Source organism: Mus pahari, chromosome 11, assembly GCF_900095145.1.
Source record: "Mus pahari chromosome 11, PAHARI_EIJ_v1.1, whole genome shotgun sequence".
Taxonomy (NCBI): Eukaryota; Metazoa; Chordata; class Mammalia; order Rodentia; family Muridae; genus Mus; species Mus pahari.
Genome location: NC_034600.1, coordinates 51935039 through 51954302, shown reverse-complemented (window position 1 = coordinate 51954302; position 19264 = coordinate 51935039). Strand labels below are relative to the sequence as shown.

General features: G+C 40.8%; 1 protein-coding gene across 1 annotated transcript in view; it reads right to left on the bottom strand.

Moving 5' to 3' along the window:
* Positions 1 to 19264, bottom strand: part of Mroh2b (maestro heat like repeat family member 2B) — a 62668-nt gene that overhangs the window by 20411 nt on the left and 22993 nt on the right. Inside the window, exons 18-29 of the mRNA XM_021208659.1 lie at positions 18689 to 18796; positions 16476 to 16592; positions 14308 to 14415; positions 13683 to 13835; positions 7243 to 7269; positions 6401 to 6520; positions 6147 to 6226; positions 3198 to 3333; positions 3012 to 3107; positions 2714 to 2803; positions 2280 to 2400; positions 543 to 640 (exon numbers count right to left, since the gene is read on the bottom strand). Of these exons, the coding sequence (XP_021064318.1) occupies positions 543 to 640; positions 2280 to 2400; positions 2714 to 2803; positions 3012 to 3107; positions 3198 to 3333; positions 6147 to 6226; positions 6401 to 6520; positions 7243 to 7269; positions 13683 to 13835; positions 14308 to 14415; positions 16476 to 16592; positions 18689 to 18796 (1254 nt within the window). The remainder of the gene's footprint in view (positions 1 to 542; positions 641 to 2279; positions 2401 to 2713; positions 2804 to 3011; positions 3108 to 3197; positions 3334 to 6146; positions 6227 to 6400; positions 6521 to 7242; positions 7270 to 13682; positions 13836 to 14307; positions 14416 to 16475; positions 16593 to 18688; positions 18797 to 19264) is intronic.

Here is a 19264-nt window from a genome sequence, read left to right as displayed (position 1 = left end):
GACTCTGCCTCCCAAGTGCTGGGATTAAAGGTGTGAGCCATCACTGCCCAGCTGGGTTCTCTTTTATTAGAGCCCAGAGTTGATCTTGATATATGCTGTGTGTTCAGGAGATGGTAAGTGAATGAAAACAGGATTGAATAAAAGACAGAATTGATTGATCAATCCTCACAACAGCTAAGAAATAAGTTGTAATCTTTCATTGCCTGAAGAAGACTAACGTTATTTAGGTAGTGTATAGAGGGTGCATCTGATTGGCTGGAAAGCACTTTCTCTGTCCATTTTACTCAGGCCCTCCCCTTTCAGAGGCCACTTGCTTCAGAATGCTTCCCATGTGGCTTCGTTAATCACAGCCGAGGGCTTGGAACATGTCCCCAAAGTTAGTAAGCTTAGTCATGGGCAGAACAGAAGGTCTCTCTGAAAGGCTCATTTGGACATCTAAATCATTGCCTTGCTGTTTTCATAACAGGGAGGCCACACTTCCTCATTTGGAGATTAAGCCAGAAATAGCTTTGCTTATGGGGCCAGTACTTCACAGTCATTACCTTAGCTATTTTGGAGGATATCTTGATCTGGACCTGTTCATCCTCAGAGTCCAATCCTCCCTGCAAGCCTTGTAGTCTGTCCACCTCCTGGCAAATGCCTACAGTTTGCAAAGAGAGAAAGGCGGGGTTTCAAAATGGAGTTGAAAAGTCTGGCTGTCTTTTGATGTGCCTTAACTCTTGGATGCTTTTTTACTAAACATGGAAAAGACTGCCTGATGGTCTAGTGACCATAAAATAAGTTTTTACGGGTAGCTCTGTGCTAAATACTCTGCACTCAATGATCTTAATTTCTACCCATAGAGGTTATCTGAGGCATGTTTTCTGCTCCTGTTTGTGTTTTTGTTGGTGAAGCAGCTCTGGTAGAGAGGTGTGAAGTCATTTTCCCCGAGGTCACACAGTTACTCAAGATATCTTGGGCTGCCTGAACCCATGTTTGTCTGACACCAATTAGTAACTGCTATTACTACTATTCTTTTTGAAGTTTCATTCTGTGGTGAATTACCTTGAGGAAAATTAAAGAGAAACAATTTAAATATAAAATTCATCAGTAGCTGCATAATTCATTATTGGTAAGGCTTTATTAGTAGACCTGAACAGTAACGGCTTCTTGTCATGTGAATGCATATTAACTGTAGAAACTGAACTTTGGGCCATTTTGTAGGAGGCAGCCTAACCCAGTGGAACAGACATGGACTTAGAATCAGATGTAGCATAGCCATGGTGGCTCTCTGAACCCAGAGCAGGAGCCCACAAGCTCCAGTGACCCTCCTGTCTCTTCCTTATACACTGCTGGGTTTCAGGTGTATGTGACCATGCTCAGCTTTTGTTGTGGGCATTGGGGATTTGAACTCCTACAGTGTAGATTTTCCAGCCTGATGTCAATGCACCACATGTGTGCCTGGTTCCAGGGACACCAGCAGAAGACACTGGATCTCCTAGAACTGGAGATACAGATGGTTTTGCACTACCATGTGAATGCTGGGAATCGAACTGAGGTCATCTGGAAGAGCAGCGAATGCTCTTAGCTGCAGAGCCCCAAATTCTTCTTTTAAAGTACAGGCAGTTATTCACATATAACCGAAGCGCTGAGGGTGGGGAACTCTTTGTCTCTAATCTGGAAACAAAAACCAGACATTCACAGAATGCTCTCTTAGGGAACTCTGAAAAAATTATGCAGCATCATAATAATTGTGTAATTTTCTCTTGGAGGAAAATATGTGGTGTAGAGATACAGCTAATATGTTCAACTTCTCTGTGATTTAAATCAGAGAGAGATTCAAAACATTTTGATCTACTTTAAGAAATCATTCCACAAACACATCACAGCTGGATAAGTTAGCCCAGGAAGAGGAAACATTGCCGGGGTCGGGGAGGGGGTGGGGATGGGGATGGGGTGGAGGTGGATGTGGGAGATGTGGACGGGGTGGAAACTGGAGTAGAGATGCAATGTATAAGAGAAAAAAAAGCTCAACATGGAAGCTGTTCATCCGTATTCAAAAAGGAAATTATTGTAATGCTAATTTTTTAAAAAGCTGGGTGTGGAGCTATACAAATTCCAGCACTCATGAGGTAGAGGTAGATCTCTGTGAGTTTCAGGCCAGCCAGGGCAGTAAAGGGAGATTTCAAAAAATAATGCCACTGTCGTTGTCGTCGTCATCATCGTCGTGTATACCTTTAGTCCTAGCACCTGGGAGGCAGAGGCCGGGGGATCTTGTGTGTCCTCTACCTTTCCCTCACCTTTTGCACAGAGCAGACCAATGGTGGAGCTGGTAGCTGCCTGACGGATGGTGGGCAGGGTGTCACAGGAGTGCGGAGCCAGGAGTCCAAGGAGTGACCCGATTCTGAAGTTCTGTGGTGCCTGGAGAATAAAGGAGACACCCAATGTGAGGGCGTGGCTTAATGGTACAACAGGGTTCATCTGTCCACTCGCTTTTCTCTGCAGGCTCTTAGGATGAAATCCAATCGCAAACATCTAAAAGGTACCTGATTTCTTATGGACCGTGGAAGACTGAGTGAGCGTTTGCACAGCGCTTGCTCAGCTCTGGAGTTGAGAGACACCACTCCTGGCTTTGCAGTACCCCTTCACCTGGGACCTGAGATCCACCAGGCACGAGTCTCGGATGTCCCCACGGTTCACTAGCAATGCCCTCTCTGATTATAGGAGTACTTGCCTCAACGTCTTTCGTTAGGACTTTCGAGGTGACTTGGAACGCCCTTTCTCTCTCCCACTGTTTCTGGGAAACAAGCCACATCCGGAGAAGCTGTTGGGCAAAGAGGGAGTGTCTTTGCTTAGTAGTCTGCATTTACATATGAGTTTTCTTCCCTTCTCCCCCAATTTCCACTTTTCTCTGCTTCTTCTATAAGTGGGTGGGGTAAAGATCATGCTGGATTGGTGGGGATCCTTAGTTTGTCTAACCTGCAGACAGGTCGGGGAGTTGGGCAGCCAGGGTGAGTGGTGCCCCCACTCACGTTAAACATTTCTTCACAGTTCTGTGCATCAGTGTTATCCCATATCATGGATCTCAGAAGTTTCCCTAGAGCATCCATAGACCGTTCGTAGAGAAACTGAAATCAAGTGTGACTGTTAGTCTCAGGCTGCAGTGGGAAATATCCCCACGGGAGCCTTTTCTTTCTTCGCAGGCCCCAGTCACGTACTTCAATGCGTTCCCTGTCCTTGTCTGTTTCGCCCTCGTTTTTGAGTTTCTCTAGAGGTGGAAGGGGCAGCAGCCTCCGAATATTCTCTTCAAGGATATTCAGGTGGTCGTTTAGTGAGAGAGGAGGTTTCAGTTTGCTGGAAGGAGAACCACGTGGAGCAAAGGATAGAATTACAAACAGACCAGCCAGGAGAGCAAGGAAGATCTGTCTAGAGCAGTGGGGCAGGTGACAAATTAGGTCACACTTTCTGAAGTATGTTTGAGGTATTGAGGGAGGTGGTGATAGTAAGACAGATAAAGGGGATCCATTGCTCTTTGGGATATTGGGAAGATGTTAAGCACTATTAAAGCACTGGTAATATCTGTTAAAATCGCTACTGATAAATTCTGTGGGTATTTCCAGTAAAAAGCAAAGCAAAGATCCTATTCCTTCTGCCTCCCTCTCCCCTCCCCTCCATCCAAACATTTACTATATAGTTATCAGAACAAAACTTGACATGACTTGGGAAAACTTTAGTTCAACGTAAAGAGCCCAGTCATTAAAATTTGGAAAAGATGTAAATCAGGACAATAAGGTACGAGTCTGAGTTTCCACACTGTGAACATAAATTAGAAATGAAGATGCTGTTAGAAAAACGATAGGGAGGTACTCAGAGAGGAGGGTGAGTCATGCTGAGCTGGGACGATTACCATCTTCTCATTGCCACTGTCCGACTATTTTCTTAAAATTGGCATGCTAATGTAAAGCTCGTGGACAATGAACTGTATCTACCCGAGGTCTTCACTTGAATGGATTTTGGTGTGCACATACAAGTGGAAGCCGTGATGGACACACAACATTTCTAGCATCCCCCAATTTTCTTTCTGCCAGTTTTCAGGTTATCTTTTTCTCTGCTTTGACCCCCAAACAATTAATAGTTACTTTGTGTGTGTGCTTAGAGAATCATCTAGTTCTATACAAACTGAGTGTCACCATTGGCCATTGGAGTTGTTAATGTGAATTGAGATGTCATGTAAGTGTGGTACATACTGAATTTTATGAATTTTGAATAAGAGATAATATAGATTAAAAAATACTGAATGCATGATGAAATGATAATTTACTGGATATGTTGGATAGATTTTAAAAACATGCAAACATGTTATTAAGAATTCTTTTTTTTTTTTTAAGAGTTGGGTAACCTAACCCAAGGCTCTGTGCATGTTCTATAAGCACACTATCAGTGTAATCAATGAACTAATTCTACCCAGCTCTTTCTGATTTGAAAGCTTGTTGCAATGTCGCAGTAATCAAAATAGTGCAGTGGAAGTATAGAGAGAGGCTCATGAACTCCTGGGACAGAATAGAGAGCCTAGAAATAAACCCTCAGTGATATAATGATTGATTCTTGATGAGGATGCCAAGAGCAAAGTGGAGAAAGAAGGATGATCTTTTATTTTCTTCTGAAACATCTATGGTGTACATTTTAGAAGCATACTATATGATATATCCATTATTTATGTTATTTATTTATACTTATATCTCTCTCTATATATCTATATATCTATATCTATATCTGTCTATCTATCTATCTATCTATCTATCTATCTATCTATCTATCTATCTATCTATCTATCTATCTATCTATACCATAGAGAAACAAACTAACTATGTAATAGGTCACATAGCCTCCTCGCATCCCACTGTAGGAAGATCAGCTGTAATTTACTCATGCAGCTGAAAGCTTGGATTAGCATGCCATTCGGAAGCACAGCTGCTAATGTTGCCTGCCCATTGCCTTCAGACTTATTCATCATACAGAATGCTGCTCTATATTCTTTGATTGGCATTTTCTTATTCTCCTTGGCCCTGCATTTAATAGCCATTGTTTTATTGTCCATTTCTTTGGTAGTGGACTTTTTATTTAGATTTTCCATACAAGGAAGAAGCAATAGCAATTCTTTCCATGACTGGATTAGTTTATGTGGCATAAGGTCCTCTAGGTGAACCCATGCTATGATAAAGGACAAGGTATTCTAATTTTTAAGGCCAAATAATGTCCTATTATGCATATGCTCCCTCTAATGTTTTATATCCTTGTCTGCTTATGAATACTTAGGTTGCTTTCTTACTATGGCTTTTAGGAGAGACTCCACAATGAATGCTGGCATTAGATGTTTTACAAGATGTTTCATGTTCCTTGCGTATCAATCTGCAATCTTGACTGCAAGGTTGCATAATGATTCTGTTTTCAATTTCTGTCAAAACTTCCATACTGTTCCCCACAATGTACCAGCATCCATACCCAAAGACATTGTACAGTTCTCCCTCCTCCCACCCCCACCAACACTTGTTTCTTTTAAGGTAAGAGAGATCTAGCAGGTTTTAATTTTCATTTCTTTGATGATTACAGATCTTAAGTATCTATATATATAAATGTCATGCAAATAAATAAATAAATAAAAGTCATCATTGAAGGATCAATAATAATGTGGAAATTCATAACAGGAAGTGAGAAAAATCAGGATAAAAGGTCTTATGCAAGCAGGATCTCAGGTCTGTGAAGAAAGTGAGGACGAGAGATAAGGGCGCAAGTGGTGTTGACAAATACGTTGACAAGGGCATTATTGGTGAGCTTTCTATTTTAACTTCTCTGTACTTTTCAAATTTTGACAGTCAACAGTGTAATTCCTTAACTGCAATGGGGAATATGACTATAAAAACGTGCACAGATGCTGGGGTAGACAGAGACAGATAGTGTTCTGGTGAGCAGAGAAAGGATGCAATGGGCCAGCCAGTCTGGTCAAAAGTGTGAAGTCCAGGTTCAGTGAGAGATGTGGCTTAAAAATGGGCTGGAGAGCAACTGAGGAAGGCCCTCCATGTCCACCCCTGGGACATGCACATACACAGGCATACATGCACAGAAGACACACCCATACTCACACAAAGAACAACAAAGATTTCTAATACCTTAGGTATCTGATGGCAATTAAGACTTTCCACCGAACAGGACTGGCTAAGGTATTCAGGGGTTCATCCTTTATCAAGTCCTGTAACACATACACACACACACAGACAATGAGGCAAAATATTTCAAAAAGGCGTGGTGTCTTGCCTTGGATCAGAAAGATGCAAGACATGTGTTTCATGATGGTGATGATGAATGTCATCGCTTTTGCATGGAACACTTGGGGACCCCCTTTTCTTCCTTCTTGGGCACGCACCAGCATGAAACCAATCAACATCTCCTTGTAGGTAAACTGGAACGTTTGGTCCTCAGCATCTTGGACAGCGATGCCAACCTCAGTGATGCTTCTTGTGAAACTCATTTGCAGATCCATGTCCTGAAGCAAATGAGCCCCAGTAAAAGTCAAGGTCTTAGGCACCAGGCCTGGGTCTACAAACATGTGACCCACAGGTGACATATTTACTCCCTTTCCCATCTCCACTCTTCACCTAGGGTCTGAATGGCAGGAAAATTAGGATATGAATGTCAATCTCTTCCCACATTCATTGGAGTTTCTCTAGAGTGGTGGTGCTGTTCATACTTTTTTTTTTCTAACCATAAACCACAGAAGGAAATGAAATAATTAAGACTTGCTTACACAAACAAAATCTAGGAGACACTGAAACAAATATTTAATAATACTATTGTCATATGCACTGTATTGTTTATCCTTTTACTTTGTTTTATTAAGCATTTTGCTGTTTATGATTAACTTGATATAATGGTCCTCTTGAGGGTGGCAGTGTATTCCCGACCTGCAGTTTGAAAGTGCTGCAATGGTTTCTACTTCTGAACTATCTGGAGCCTTAATATAGCTTGTTGTTCTTAAATTAGGTTTAGGGGGCATGACTTCTCTGATTGGGTTAGCGAGTTGCATGTTCAGATCTTCTCAGAAGATTCAGATCAAGAGGTCATCTACACTTGACATGCTTCTTAGGGAGGAGTGTGCTCAATGCATGCATAGATTTGTTTCTTTCTGTCTCATCTATATATGTCTGTCTATCTGTCTGTCTGTCTGTCTGTCTGTCTGTCTGTCTGTCTATGTATGTTGTCTCCTACCTTATTTATGACAGACACGCCCAGAATCTGAAAAATTAAAGACAAAAGCAGATATGGAGTTAGCTACAATCACAGACATTTCCAACCCCCAAAGACATAGTCCTTATGCTGAAGCACAGCCCCAAGAGGGCTCTTGTCTCACCGGTAGGCACAATAGGAACAGCAACAGCAAGAAAGGTAAAAAGGGTTTTCAGGCTCAAAAAGGCTCTACATTTGGCAGGAAGAAAGGTAATAATAATGTTCCCGGAGTAAATTGTGGTCAAAGCTATAAAATGGAAAGCCACAGGGTAGCTGACTGCAGAACTGAACGAACAGTCCGATCTGTAGTCAAGCTTGTGTTGGAGAGTCTGAATCTGTTCGTGTGGGACTGGTGCGTTAGGGATACTTTTAGCATGAGCTATTTTCCATTGCTTTATGTAGGAGACTGGAAAGGTGTGCAGCTGACCCAGGCCCTGTTAGAATATGAAGGGTGCAAACATGCGCACAGCTGCCAGTGAGCTGATTTACACTGTGCTGTGAACCTTTCTGTCTGACTCTTGTGTTGCAACCGTCCACTGATCTTCAGAAAACTATCCCTCCATCATTTCATAACTGGCGTTACTACTGAATTCAGGTGTTTCAAGGTAAAATGTACTTCTTTTTTTAAAAAATGCATTCTCTAATTTTGATCAATTAATTATATTTTGTGTTTTAAATTTTATTATTTATTTACTTGAGAAATGGTCTTGCTATGTAGCCCAGGGTGATCTCAATTTCTCCTTTCTTCTGTTTTGTTTTTTTTTTTCTAGCATAAAAAGAAATGGGTTTTATTGTGATATTTTGATGTTTTCATGTATGTAAATTATTATTGACATTCTAGTCATAATAACCAAAATGTGGAATAATAGGCATGTCCATCAACAGACTAAAGGGAGATGTGATGTATGTATGCAATGGAATTTTGTTCAATTGAAACAAAGAATGAAATTGCTACATTTTTTAGGGGAAAAAGATGAAACTAGAAATTATTGTTAAGCAAAATAAAACAAATGTTACATTTTCTAACTTCCTTCCCCACTTCCTTCCCCACCCCCTCTTCTTGCCTCTAACTGGTTCTCCCTTCTGCTTTCATGATATGAATATTCCATTAGTTGTTGAGCATGCTTCATCCTGCCTTTAAACATATGCTTCTTTTTATCGCAATTCCCTTTTACTTTTATGACTAAATGTATACAAATAAACTCTAACATATAATATATATAGGTATAATGCTAGAAAATTCAACATTTGTCTTTCTGGCTTATTTTGCTTAACAATAATGTCTAGTTTCATCCTTTTTTCCCTAAAAAAATGTAGTAATTACATTCTTTGTTTCCATTGAACAATATTCCATTGTATACATACATCACATTTCCCTTTAGTCTGTTGATAGACATTTGTACTGATTCCATATTTTGGTTATTATGACTAGAGCTTCAAAAAACACAAATGCACAGATATCTCTGTGCTACACATAAGAGTCATTTTAGTATACACTCAAGGGCTCTAGAGCTGGGTCATATAGATAGTTCCCATTTTAGTTTTGTGAGGAACCTCTGTATTATTTTTCCATAGTGGTGACACCAGTAGACATGTCCACCAGAAGCTCCTAAATTTTTCTCTTTCTCCACATCCTCACCATTATTTGCTATTATTGGTTTTCTTGACAAGAGCCATTTGTGGGGGGCGGGGGTGGGGATGAGATAGAATCTTAACGTAGGTTTAACATGAATGTTTTACCTGTGACTAAGAAGCTAAGAAATATTTATTGGCCATCTGTGTGAGAATGCCTGTTCAATTAATTCATTAGCCAATGTATTGATTCAATGACTTGTAACATTAGTATTTGACTTTTGGATGCTCTGTAGACTCTATATACTAACTCCTTATCAGATGTATCGTTGGCAAACAATTTGTACTATTCTGTGGGCTGTTCCCCATGCAGGTGATGGCTTCCTCTTCTGTGTTGAAGTTACACAATTTTACAACAATCGCACTGTCCCTTCTTGGGTTTATTTACTGCACTTTGATGTTCTTTTAATAAAGTTTCTGCCTCTGTCTCTACCTTCAAGATTTGTTGAATTACTCCTCAAGAAGTCTTATAGTTTCATGTTGTATATTAAATTTTTGATTTTGAAATTATTTTTGTGTGTGTGCAGGGTAAGAGATTTAGATTTATTTCCATTCTGTCACATGTGGATATCCAGTTTTATAAGCACTGTTTATGGAAGAGACTCTCCCATCCAGAATTATTGCTTTTGACACATTTGTCAAAAACTAGATGGCTGTTGCTATGAGAGCTTTCCCCCAGTTCAACTTTCTTTTCTATTGGCCTGTGTGCCTGTTTTGAGCCAGCACCATACTGTTTGTGCTACTATGGCTCGTTAGTATAATTTGAGATCACACATTGTGACACTTAGGAGACTTTGGGGTATTTGGGCTTCTTTTGGTTGCATATTAATTTTAGGATGGTGTCTTCGTCAAGGTTCTATTGCTGTGAATAGATACTATGACCACGGCATCTTTTATAAATGAAAGCATTTAACTGGGGCTAGCTTACAGTTCAGAGGTTTAGTACGTTGTCATCATGGCGGGGAGCGTGAAAGCAGGCATGGAGACATGATGCTGGAGAGTAACTGAGACTTCTATATCAGGATCCATAGGCAGCAGGAAGAGAGAGTGACACTGGGCTGGCTTGAGCATTTGAAACCTTAAAGCTCACCACCTAGTAAAACACCTCCTTCAACAAGGCCACACACTGACTTTAACAAGGCCACGAGTCCTAACACTAACATTCCTTATGAGCCTATGGGAGACATTTTCATTCAATCTACCACAGATGGTGTTTTAGTTAGGGTCTTACTGCTGTGAAGAGACACCATGACCAAGGCAACTCTTATAAGGACAGCATTTAATTGGGGCTGCTTTACAGGTTCAGAGGTTCAGTCCATTAGCATCAAGATGGGAACATGGCAGCATCCAGGCAGGCATGGTGCAGGCAGAGCTAAGAGTTCTACCTACATCTTTATCTGAAGGCTGCTAGCAGAATACTGCCTTCCAGGCAACTAGGATGGGGGTCTTAAAGCCCATGCCCATAGGGAAACACCTACTCCAACAGGACCACACCTACTCCAACAGGGCCACACCTTCTAATAGTGCCACTCCTTGGGCAGAGCATATACAAAACCATCACAGATGGATTTTCTATTGTTATAAAAAAAATAAGGTTGAATTTTGAATGGAGATGCTTTTAAATCTATGGGTCAACTCCTATAATATAGACATTTTCACAGTATGCATTCTGCCAATTCATGAGCATGCCATGCCCCTCTATTTTCTATGTTTTCTAAAATCCCTGCAGTGTCTTAAAGCTTTCACTATAGAAGTCATTTACATCCTTGATTATGGCTATTTTTTGAATATTTTTCTTTCTAAAGTGATAACAAATGGAATTTTTTTCTTGATTTCTTTCTTAACAAAGTTGCTATTGGTATATAGAAAAGCTAATGATTATGGTATGCTGATTTTGTGTTCTGATACTTTCTTGAAATTATTTAGCTGATCTAAGAATTTTCTGGTGGAATTTTAGGGCCTTTAAAGTATCAAGCCATGTTGTCTGTGAATAGGAATATTTGCTTTCTTCTTTTCCTATTTTCATCTCTTTTATTTCTCTCTCTTTTCTTACTGCTGTAGGTAAGATTGAGTGTACTATATTAAGAGCAGGAGTGAATGCCCTTGTCTTATTCTTGATTTTAGAGGGAATGCTTTCAGGTTTTTCTCATTTACCACAATGTTGGCTACGACTTTATCAGGTATAGCCTTTATTGTGTTGAGATATATTATTTTAATTCTTGGCTCCTTTAAGATTTTATCATAAAGGGAGATTGAACCTTGTCAAAGTTTTACCTATTGAGGCAATAGTGTGATTTTTGTCCTTGGGTTTAATAATACGCTGCTTTGCAGTTATTTATGCATGCTGAGCCATCCCCACCTTTCTGGAATGACACCAACTTGGTTATGGTATGTGATCTTTTTAATGTAGCCTTAAATTCTATTTGCTGATATTTTATTGATTTTTCTTACATGTTCAAACTCTTCTCCCTCATCTTCTCAAGCCCCCTGATTATAAGTGTACCACGACACACCAGATTAGGTTTCTAACTTAGCTTTAACAAGTATCTACAATAGTTATTTTAGTATAATGTCTTAGCCACATTTCCCTACAAGCCTTATGTATTTTCTTTGTTTCATTTTCACATAGATTATATTTTATCAGAATTTCATACTCTGAAAATACATCCATGCTCATTTCGATGATCTCTGTTTTTCTTTTATTTTTGTAGTGTTGCCTTGATAAGTGACTAAAAATTAGTGTATCACAAGAAATTTTATAATTAAGAAATATCCTTATTGTTGCTTATTAGACTTGAGGACAACAGAATCAGGGCCTGATGAATGAGAGCACTAGTCCTTGGCATAACTAGGTTGACCCTCTCTGGCTCTATTTTAGGACCCCCCCCCAATCCTGATTCATTTTCTTGAAGTTACATTGGGTATTAGAAATGACATGACCGATTGGTCAACATTTTTATAGTAGGAGACTGAAGTCATCCCCAAGTGACAGTGAGCCTTGTCAGACAGATTGTCCTTGAAATGAGTGTGATTATTAGTGATGGTGAGGCTGCACCTCATAGGCTGTCCTCACAGGAATGAGACTGCTCCCTGTAAGTGAGGGCAGCGCTAACAATTTCCTCAGGACCTTTCGCAGAACCAGAGCTGAGACAACGACCAATCAGGCCACAGCGCTGACCTAGGCTATCTACTCGGTCGTACCCTGACCATTTTCTTTGATTCCCTCCTGATAACATCTCACTTTCTGTAAGCGCCTGGAAGACAGATCTGAGATCAGTGAGTGCCACTCTCTTTGTTCTTCCTGACAGGGACACATTTCCCTAGAAATACCAGGGACTTGTTAAACATCCAGATTTTGTCATTTGTTCCTAAAAACTGACTTATTGAATAACTGATTGTCAGACAATTCTCTGGGGACTAAAGCGTGGGACTTACTGCTCTGCATCCTTCTCCTGGCATGTGCTGATATCTAAAATTTTATGAATTCCCTATGAACCTATTCTTATCATATGCATATAGGAATATGAGCCAAGGGCAATATTATGGCCTGTATGTAGAATGTCCCCCAGAGGCTCAAGTTTTGTGCTTGATCTCAGATAATGATAGCATTTTGAGAATTTGGAAATATTAGGAGGTGGGGCTGAGCTCAAGAGATAGGGAGTATCTTGTTCTCAGCCTTTTCTTATCTCCCATCATTCTGTGTGCCATGGAGAACCTTCAGCCTGCATTCCTGCTACCATAATAGTACTACCCACCATATGGGGGCCGAGCAACATGGAAAGAGCTCTCAGAATCCATGAGCCCACTTAAAACTTCACTCCCTTAAGCTACTTCTCTGTGAAGTATTTTGTTCACAGCAATGCAAAATTCTGTCAGAGCCTGACATCAAGAGGCCCTGCAATGGAAGGCAGAAGCAAACGTGGAGACAATCAGGGAGACCTCCACACACCTGCTTTTGGATAAGAGTCACTCACAAGTCTTGCTAATCTACAGATTTGCAGACTCCGTTTGTGACTTACTTAACCAACCTTTCTGGAGACCCATGCTGTAAAGCTAAACTTTGAATTCAACCCCTTGGCAACTGACTCTTCAGGGCTGGGTCAGCTTGACTGTGGCCTGCAAAGAGGATTTGAAGTGGTAACAAGTATGGAGCAGTTCTCAAGAGAAATAAAGAAAGTGCTGTGGGGGAAGGAAAGCTCAGATGAATTGTGACTCGGTTTGGTGGCTCTGAGGCTGGTCTCACACTCGAGGCATGGAAAAGAGTCAAGGAGATTAGCATGCCTGGGCTAAGTGCAGAGGAAGAAATGACACAAGATGAGTTGGGTTGAGTAGCTTGATAAATGACACATTTTGGTCACCTTAAAAATAAGTACATGGTGCTTGTGATTTAATGTCATGGATGACAAATGAGAGGTTAAATAGCTGACAATACTTGGAAGATTAATATACCAGGCAAGTGATAAACCAGTGGACCTACAGTGGTGTGGGGCAGTTGTTTATATTCAAAGAAGGTTGAGATCACCATGGGTACACCTGGTGTACCCGCCTCTTGAGGAGGCATCTAAGAGAGACAAAGGACATGCTGTGTTCAAAGACTCAGGAAATAAACAAAACATTTAGCCATATTCTATAAGATAATGTCCCTGGTCATGTGTTCTCTAACATGCTTCATCTTATTTACTGGTCTGGTTTGCATCCCTTTGGCCTACGTGATTTTCCTAGGAGCTGAGCCTCTGTGAGGTATGGCAGCCCTAGCTTGCAAATAGAGGCAGTCCTGTGATGGGGGTTACCTGACAACATTGACCATAGAGAAGCAGGATTTGACCCATGATGTCTTGATCAAGCCTGGCTAGGAGTTGCTGCTTAGGGGCATGGAGGGCCACAGCTCCGTAGATCAAGATGAGGTCAGTCTTGGTCAGGCTTTTTTTCCCAGAAAAAATACCCTGAAGACAATAGAAGAGAGATATAAACCATGTGAAAGAATCTTTTTCTCATATTTTGTCTTACTTCTGGTGGACCACCACAAGGGTTGGTTCACTGGATTGCAATGGTTACAGTGATTCTAAAACAAACACTCTTGCTTGTACAAATGCCAACAAGATGAACTGTGAAATGGGCAGGCCAGGAATCTTTTGTTAATTAGTATCCATCCCACCCCTCCTTCAGGGAAGCAGGGTATATCATTGAAGCTGTGATAGGACAAACATAGGCATACTTAAGCTTTTTTTGGTTAGCACTAGTGACAAAGAAAGTGGAGTAGACGTCTTAGTTACACAGCTGGCCATCCTGCAAAGTCAAGGCTAAGAATTGAGGACAAGGGCTAAGAATAGTGTGGAAGAGGGATATTGATTGAAGAAATAAGTATTGTTTGCCTCTGAGGGAATTATGAGCTTCAGAGAAAAATTATTCCTTTACCTTACATCGATTGACAAAAAATTTCTCCTTATCTTGGAATGTTTTAAGAACGTTTAAAACAATATCCAAGTGGTTCTCAGCGCAGAATCCTAAAATTGATGTTGTTCCCTAAAACCAGAAGGAACAGACTTTTGAGTGTAGTCATGCGTTCAGTCAATACTACCGGAATACTTACCACTGTGTGCCAGACACTTTTCTGGTCACTGGGGATGCAGGGTTGAATGGAGCACTCCCATATCCCTATCCCTGTGGAGTTCACAGGCAGACGGCTTGGAGGCAACAGGGGAACACTATAGTGTACCAGGGCACAACCTAATGCTACAGAGATCCAGAGAGGGAGGAGGCAGTGGCTGGGGAAGACTCGACAAAATCCGTGTGGTATGTAGGGTAGGTAGAGATTCTTATGCAAACACATTAAAATTAGGCAGAAGCAGGGCCCTGAGTAGCAAAAATGTGAGTTGCTGGGATTCCTATGAGGGAGAGCTTCAAGCACAAAGAAACTGCAAAGGCCTGAAGCCCCCGAGGAGAGCTGAGGGAGTGAGCATGAAGGTCTGTACACCCCGAGGTCTACAGTTGATCCTCAAGAATTTGGATGCACCGCCAACTTTGTTTTTTTAAACCTTTATTCCCAATTGGCAGATAAGAAGTATATATATTTAAATGATACAGTGTGAAGCTCTGATACACAATCTACACTATGGGATGTTCCAGTCATGCTGAATATATTTGTTGTTCTAAATACCTACGTTGCATTCGTGTGTGTGTGTGTGTGTGTGTGTGTGTGTGTGTGTGTGTTAGTTACACCTAAAACCCGTTATTTTTAGGCTTTTAGGCATTTTGAACTAGGTAATATATTATTATCGACAATGTTTATTGAAAAAAATTTGAAGTCAATACGGAAACGGCTTCATATCTGAGGTGCTTTGATTCTTGAGGGCTGGTTCTTGGGAGCTGGTGGTATCGTATTCTAATGATACAGGTCCTCCTATCTTACTTGCCCACTGTAGATGTTGCCATAAAATCTTCTGTATGAGTCTGACGAGACTCTTGTCATGGTTCATTGGTGGCAGTTTGTTTTATGGTTGCTGTCATACTTCATTTGGCCAACTAGGGTACTGTTTTTAGTTTGCAGACATGGCCCCCTGTCTGTGGCAGGCAATTGGCACACTCCCTTGACAACTTGTGGTCTCAGTCACCACCCTAAGATATACACTCCTTTGGATCTTGTAGACTATTTGTATGCTTGCCCCCACGACACCGTGCCTTTTCTTGTCCAATTTACCTGCCATTTCAGCCCACAAAAAGTCAGTTCCTGGACAAATGGACTCTCAGGTATTCAGCGCTAAGCTGCCCCAGAACATGGAAGAAAGCCAGAAGGGCTCACTTATGGTTCAACCTTGGTGGGACCCTCAAATCCAAATAGATATCTCAAAGCTTTTGTTTAGTTGTCTTTCTCCATTTCCCTCAAGTTCCCCTCCCATCTGAAAAGGCTCAGTAAAGTTTATGCTCAACTGTGGACTCCGTTATGTATTTATTTATCCTCAGTTTGACCTTGGAAGTACCTGAGTTACATAGCATGGAGGTTGGCAGTGGCGTAGCCTAGGCTAAGTAGGGAGTGAATAAAAATACTTCCCAGTATCTCTTAGGGTCATGCTCATATTCTTTCTAGAGGACCATTGAGGTCACTCTCAGTTTGAAAAGTTAATGATCTCGGTGGTCATCGTCATACTCCAAGAAGCCAGAGTTAAGACACATCGCAGAGCAACAGTACTTGAAATGCATTTTTCAGTATTTTTACACACTTGACAAAAAGAAGTGAGGTACTGACATTTAAACAGGGAAACTTTTTTTTTCTTTTGGGGGTGGGGAGGAATTCTTTTTTTTTTTTTTTTTTTTTTGGCTTTTTTGAGACAGGGTTTCTCTGTGTAGCCCTGGCTGACCTGGAACTCACTTTGTAGATCAGGTTGGCCTCGAACTCAGAAATCTGCCTGCCTCTGCCTCCCAAGTGCTGGGATTAACGGTGTGCGCCACCACTGCCCGGCTGGGGGAAGGAATTCCTTTGGACTGGTGAATAACTCTGTTTAATAAGCTATACCAGGATTGTTCCAAGGTTTTGTGGATAGGATTAAAAGCTAGCACTGGAAGAGGGAACTTGAAAGGAATCCCACCTGTCTTTGGTCCCCCAGTAGGCTGGGAGTAACCAGGAACTCATTGATCTGTGAGCTCACAAAGTCTTTGTCTTGGCAGGATGCTAAGGTAGTCCCCAAGGCTTTCCAAAGAAATTTCTGGAAGACAAAAGATGAGAAGGAGAATTCAAAAGTTAGGAAAGCAAGGTGGACGAGAAGAGGGAAGAGGTGAATTAGTCATAAGAAAAGGAAAAACAAACAAATAAACCAGGAGGCATTAACTTATAATTGCCTAATATCTGCATATCTCACACACTCTCTTCTAGAGAGCATTTCCTTCAGGCTCTGTCTTCATTGGAGCTCCCTGCACTCCTTCTGAACCTTTTCCTAACAGGTTCATTGTCTATATCTTCTTTTTGAAAACTTATACATGTATACAATGTCTCTTGATCATATTCATTCCTTACTCCCCCCTCCCTTCCAGCTCTCCTTGGCCCCCTCTAACATATCTCCCATCTACATCCCATCCCATTAAATCTAGTGCTGCCCATATGAACTTGTGTATGGAGTCCTCCGCTGGGGTGTGGGTAACCTACCAATTGCTTCCTCTAACCCCAACCAAAGAGAAGTACATCTCCTTTCCTTAGCAGATATCTGACAGTAGCTTGCAGCTAGGGGCGGAGCTTCTGGATACCTCCCTCTTCTGTGTTGGAATTTTTTAACTGTCTTTTACTCCCATGGCCAAGGAAGACCTCACATGTTATTACTGTATGAGGATAAGCATACGCTAACCAGTTGGAAATGAGACTGAGACTACATGGACTAGAAACAATCTGTCCTAGCTAAGACTATGATGTGTGAATCAAACTCTAGTTTATACTGCAAGCCAAATTGAGAAGACCAAAAACTGAGCCCAGCCAAGCTCAGTTCTGAGACAACTATTCAAAGTATAGGGCTGTAGAGCCAGTTGTTGAGTGGCTTTATTTCAGACCATTAGTGGTAGCTTGTTACATAGCAAAAACTAACTGGTATACTTTTACTTTACTTGTTTTCAGTGTGAGGATCGACCAACTGCGAGATCTCACTGCTTAAACTGTTGTCTCGTGTCTCTTAAATGGTAGCTCATGCCTATTACCTGAGCACTTAGGAACCCGATGTAGGAGGATTGCTACGAAGTTCTGGTTTAGCTTGAACTATTGTAGGTATTGTAGATTTGGAAAGCCCTGGATGAGTGATATGACATCAAGAGCATAGGGTCAGTTTGTGTGATGAGGACTAGGCACTGCTCACAAAGTCTCCTATGTCCCTCCTCCTCACAAGACAGGGTTACTCTGTGTAACAACCCTGGCTGTCCTGGAACTTGCTTTGTAGAGCAGGCTTGCTCACAAAGTCTTAATTGCATCGGCAGGCTTTGTGGACCAGTCTGGAAAGCTGGTATTCTGAACTAAGAGTGAATCAGGACAGAGGATTTTGACAATTAGATAGAAAAATTGAAGTTTAATAATGATAATAATTAATTATTGAATTTGGTGTTAGAAATTGTAAAATTTAACTATCTTTATAGAAAACTGAAATTTCTAAGTGATTTTAATCCAATAATGACCATGATCAAAGCTGCTTTTATACCCAGCACACATATTGTACTGGTTACTTTGCTTAGGGATCTACTTCTGCATCTCTTGAAACCCTTGACATATATCAAACCATGAATACTGTGAAGAGTCAGAGATTTAAATATTTTCCCCTAGGCTACATTAGGAATACACAGCAGACTCTGGATTAAAATCCCATTTAGAATGGAACCCTACAGGGTAGAGGGCTATGGGCATGATACAATTGAATGCAAGAACTAGATTTTGAAAAATGTCTTGCCTCTAACCTTGCTGAATGTTAGTGTTATGCCTGGCTGCCCCACTTGTAAAATTGGCATAACAGAAATCAGTGCACAAACTGGCATTTAACCTGTGCTGAGACTTACTTTCCTGTGTCCATTATTCCTCCTTTAGAGGAGATCTCTGGATTTTAGCCAAGTACATACCTATTGTATGCCAATAGTCCTTAAAGATGGATGGGCACCTATAAGCATGTTGGCCTACATGTTGGGTGAAGAGAAGGAAGTACTCAACCCTCAGGAAGGGAACTTGTTCCTCTAACCATTCTTTTCTCCTTTTGGATGTACTAAAGACAAGATGGAGGTTAAGCAGCCATTTTAGATCATAGGGTGGATTCCAAAGTCCCTTTGTTGAAAAACCAACCTTCTCCATTGAGCTGTTGGAGTAACTGCCCATTTGTAGGCTAAAGTCACGACTCAGTTGGCTGGTCCAGGCCACATCACTGATTTGCCATAAAGATTCCTTGAGCAACTGTGGCAGGAAGTGGAAGGTAGATGTGAGTTTGACATTTGGGGGCTTTCCTGTTACTTATCTCACTTCCTAAAGTATAAATGTATCTATAACTGGGACCGTTAAATGTATATATAACCGTTAAACGTATATATAACTGGGACCATTCCTTTTTTCATTAAGTAACTTGTTATTTTGGAACCTTTCCCTTCATTTATTTTTAAAACTACTTTCTGATATGTTCTGAATTCCCATTAAGACTAAAATACACAGATGTAGAAATTACATAAGTACTTTCCTCTATTAAACAAAACTTATACAAAGATTAAAATAGAATACAATCAGAAACAAATTTCAGTTAACATTTTCCAATTTTTGATAGTGTTGGAAAAACTCCATTAGTCAATGTTTGTGTGTCTAATTGCCTATGAAATATGAGAGAGAGAGAGAGAGAGAGAGAGAGAGAGAGAGAAGAAGAAGAAGAAGAAG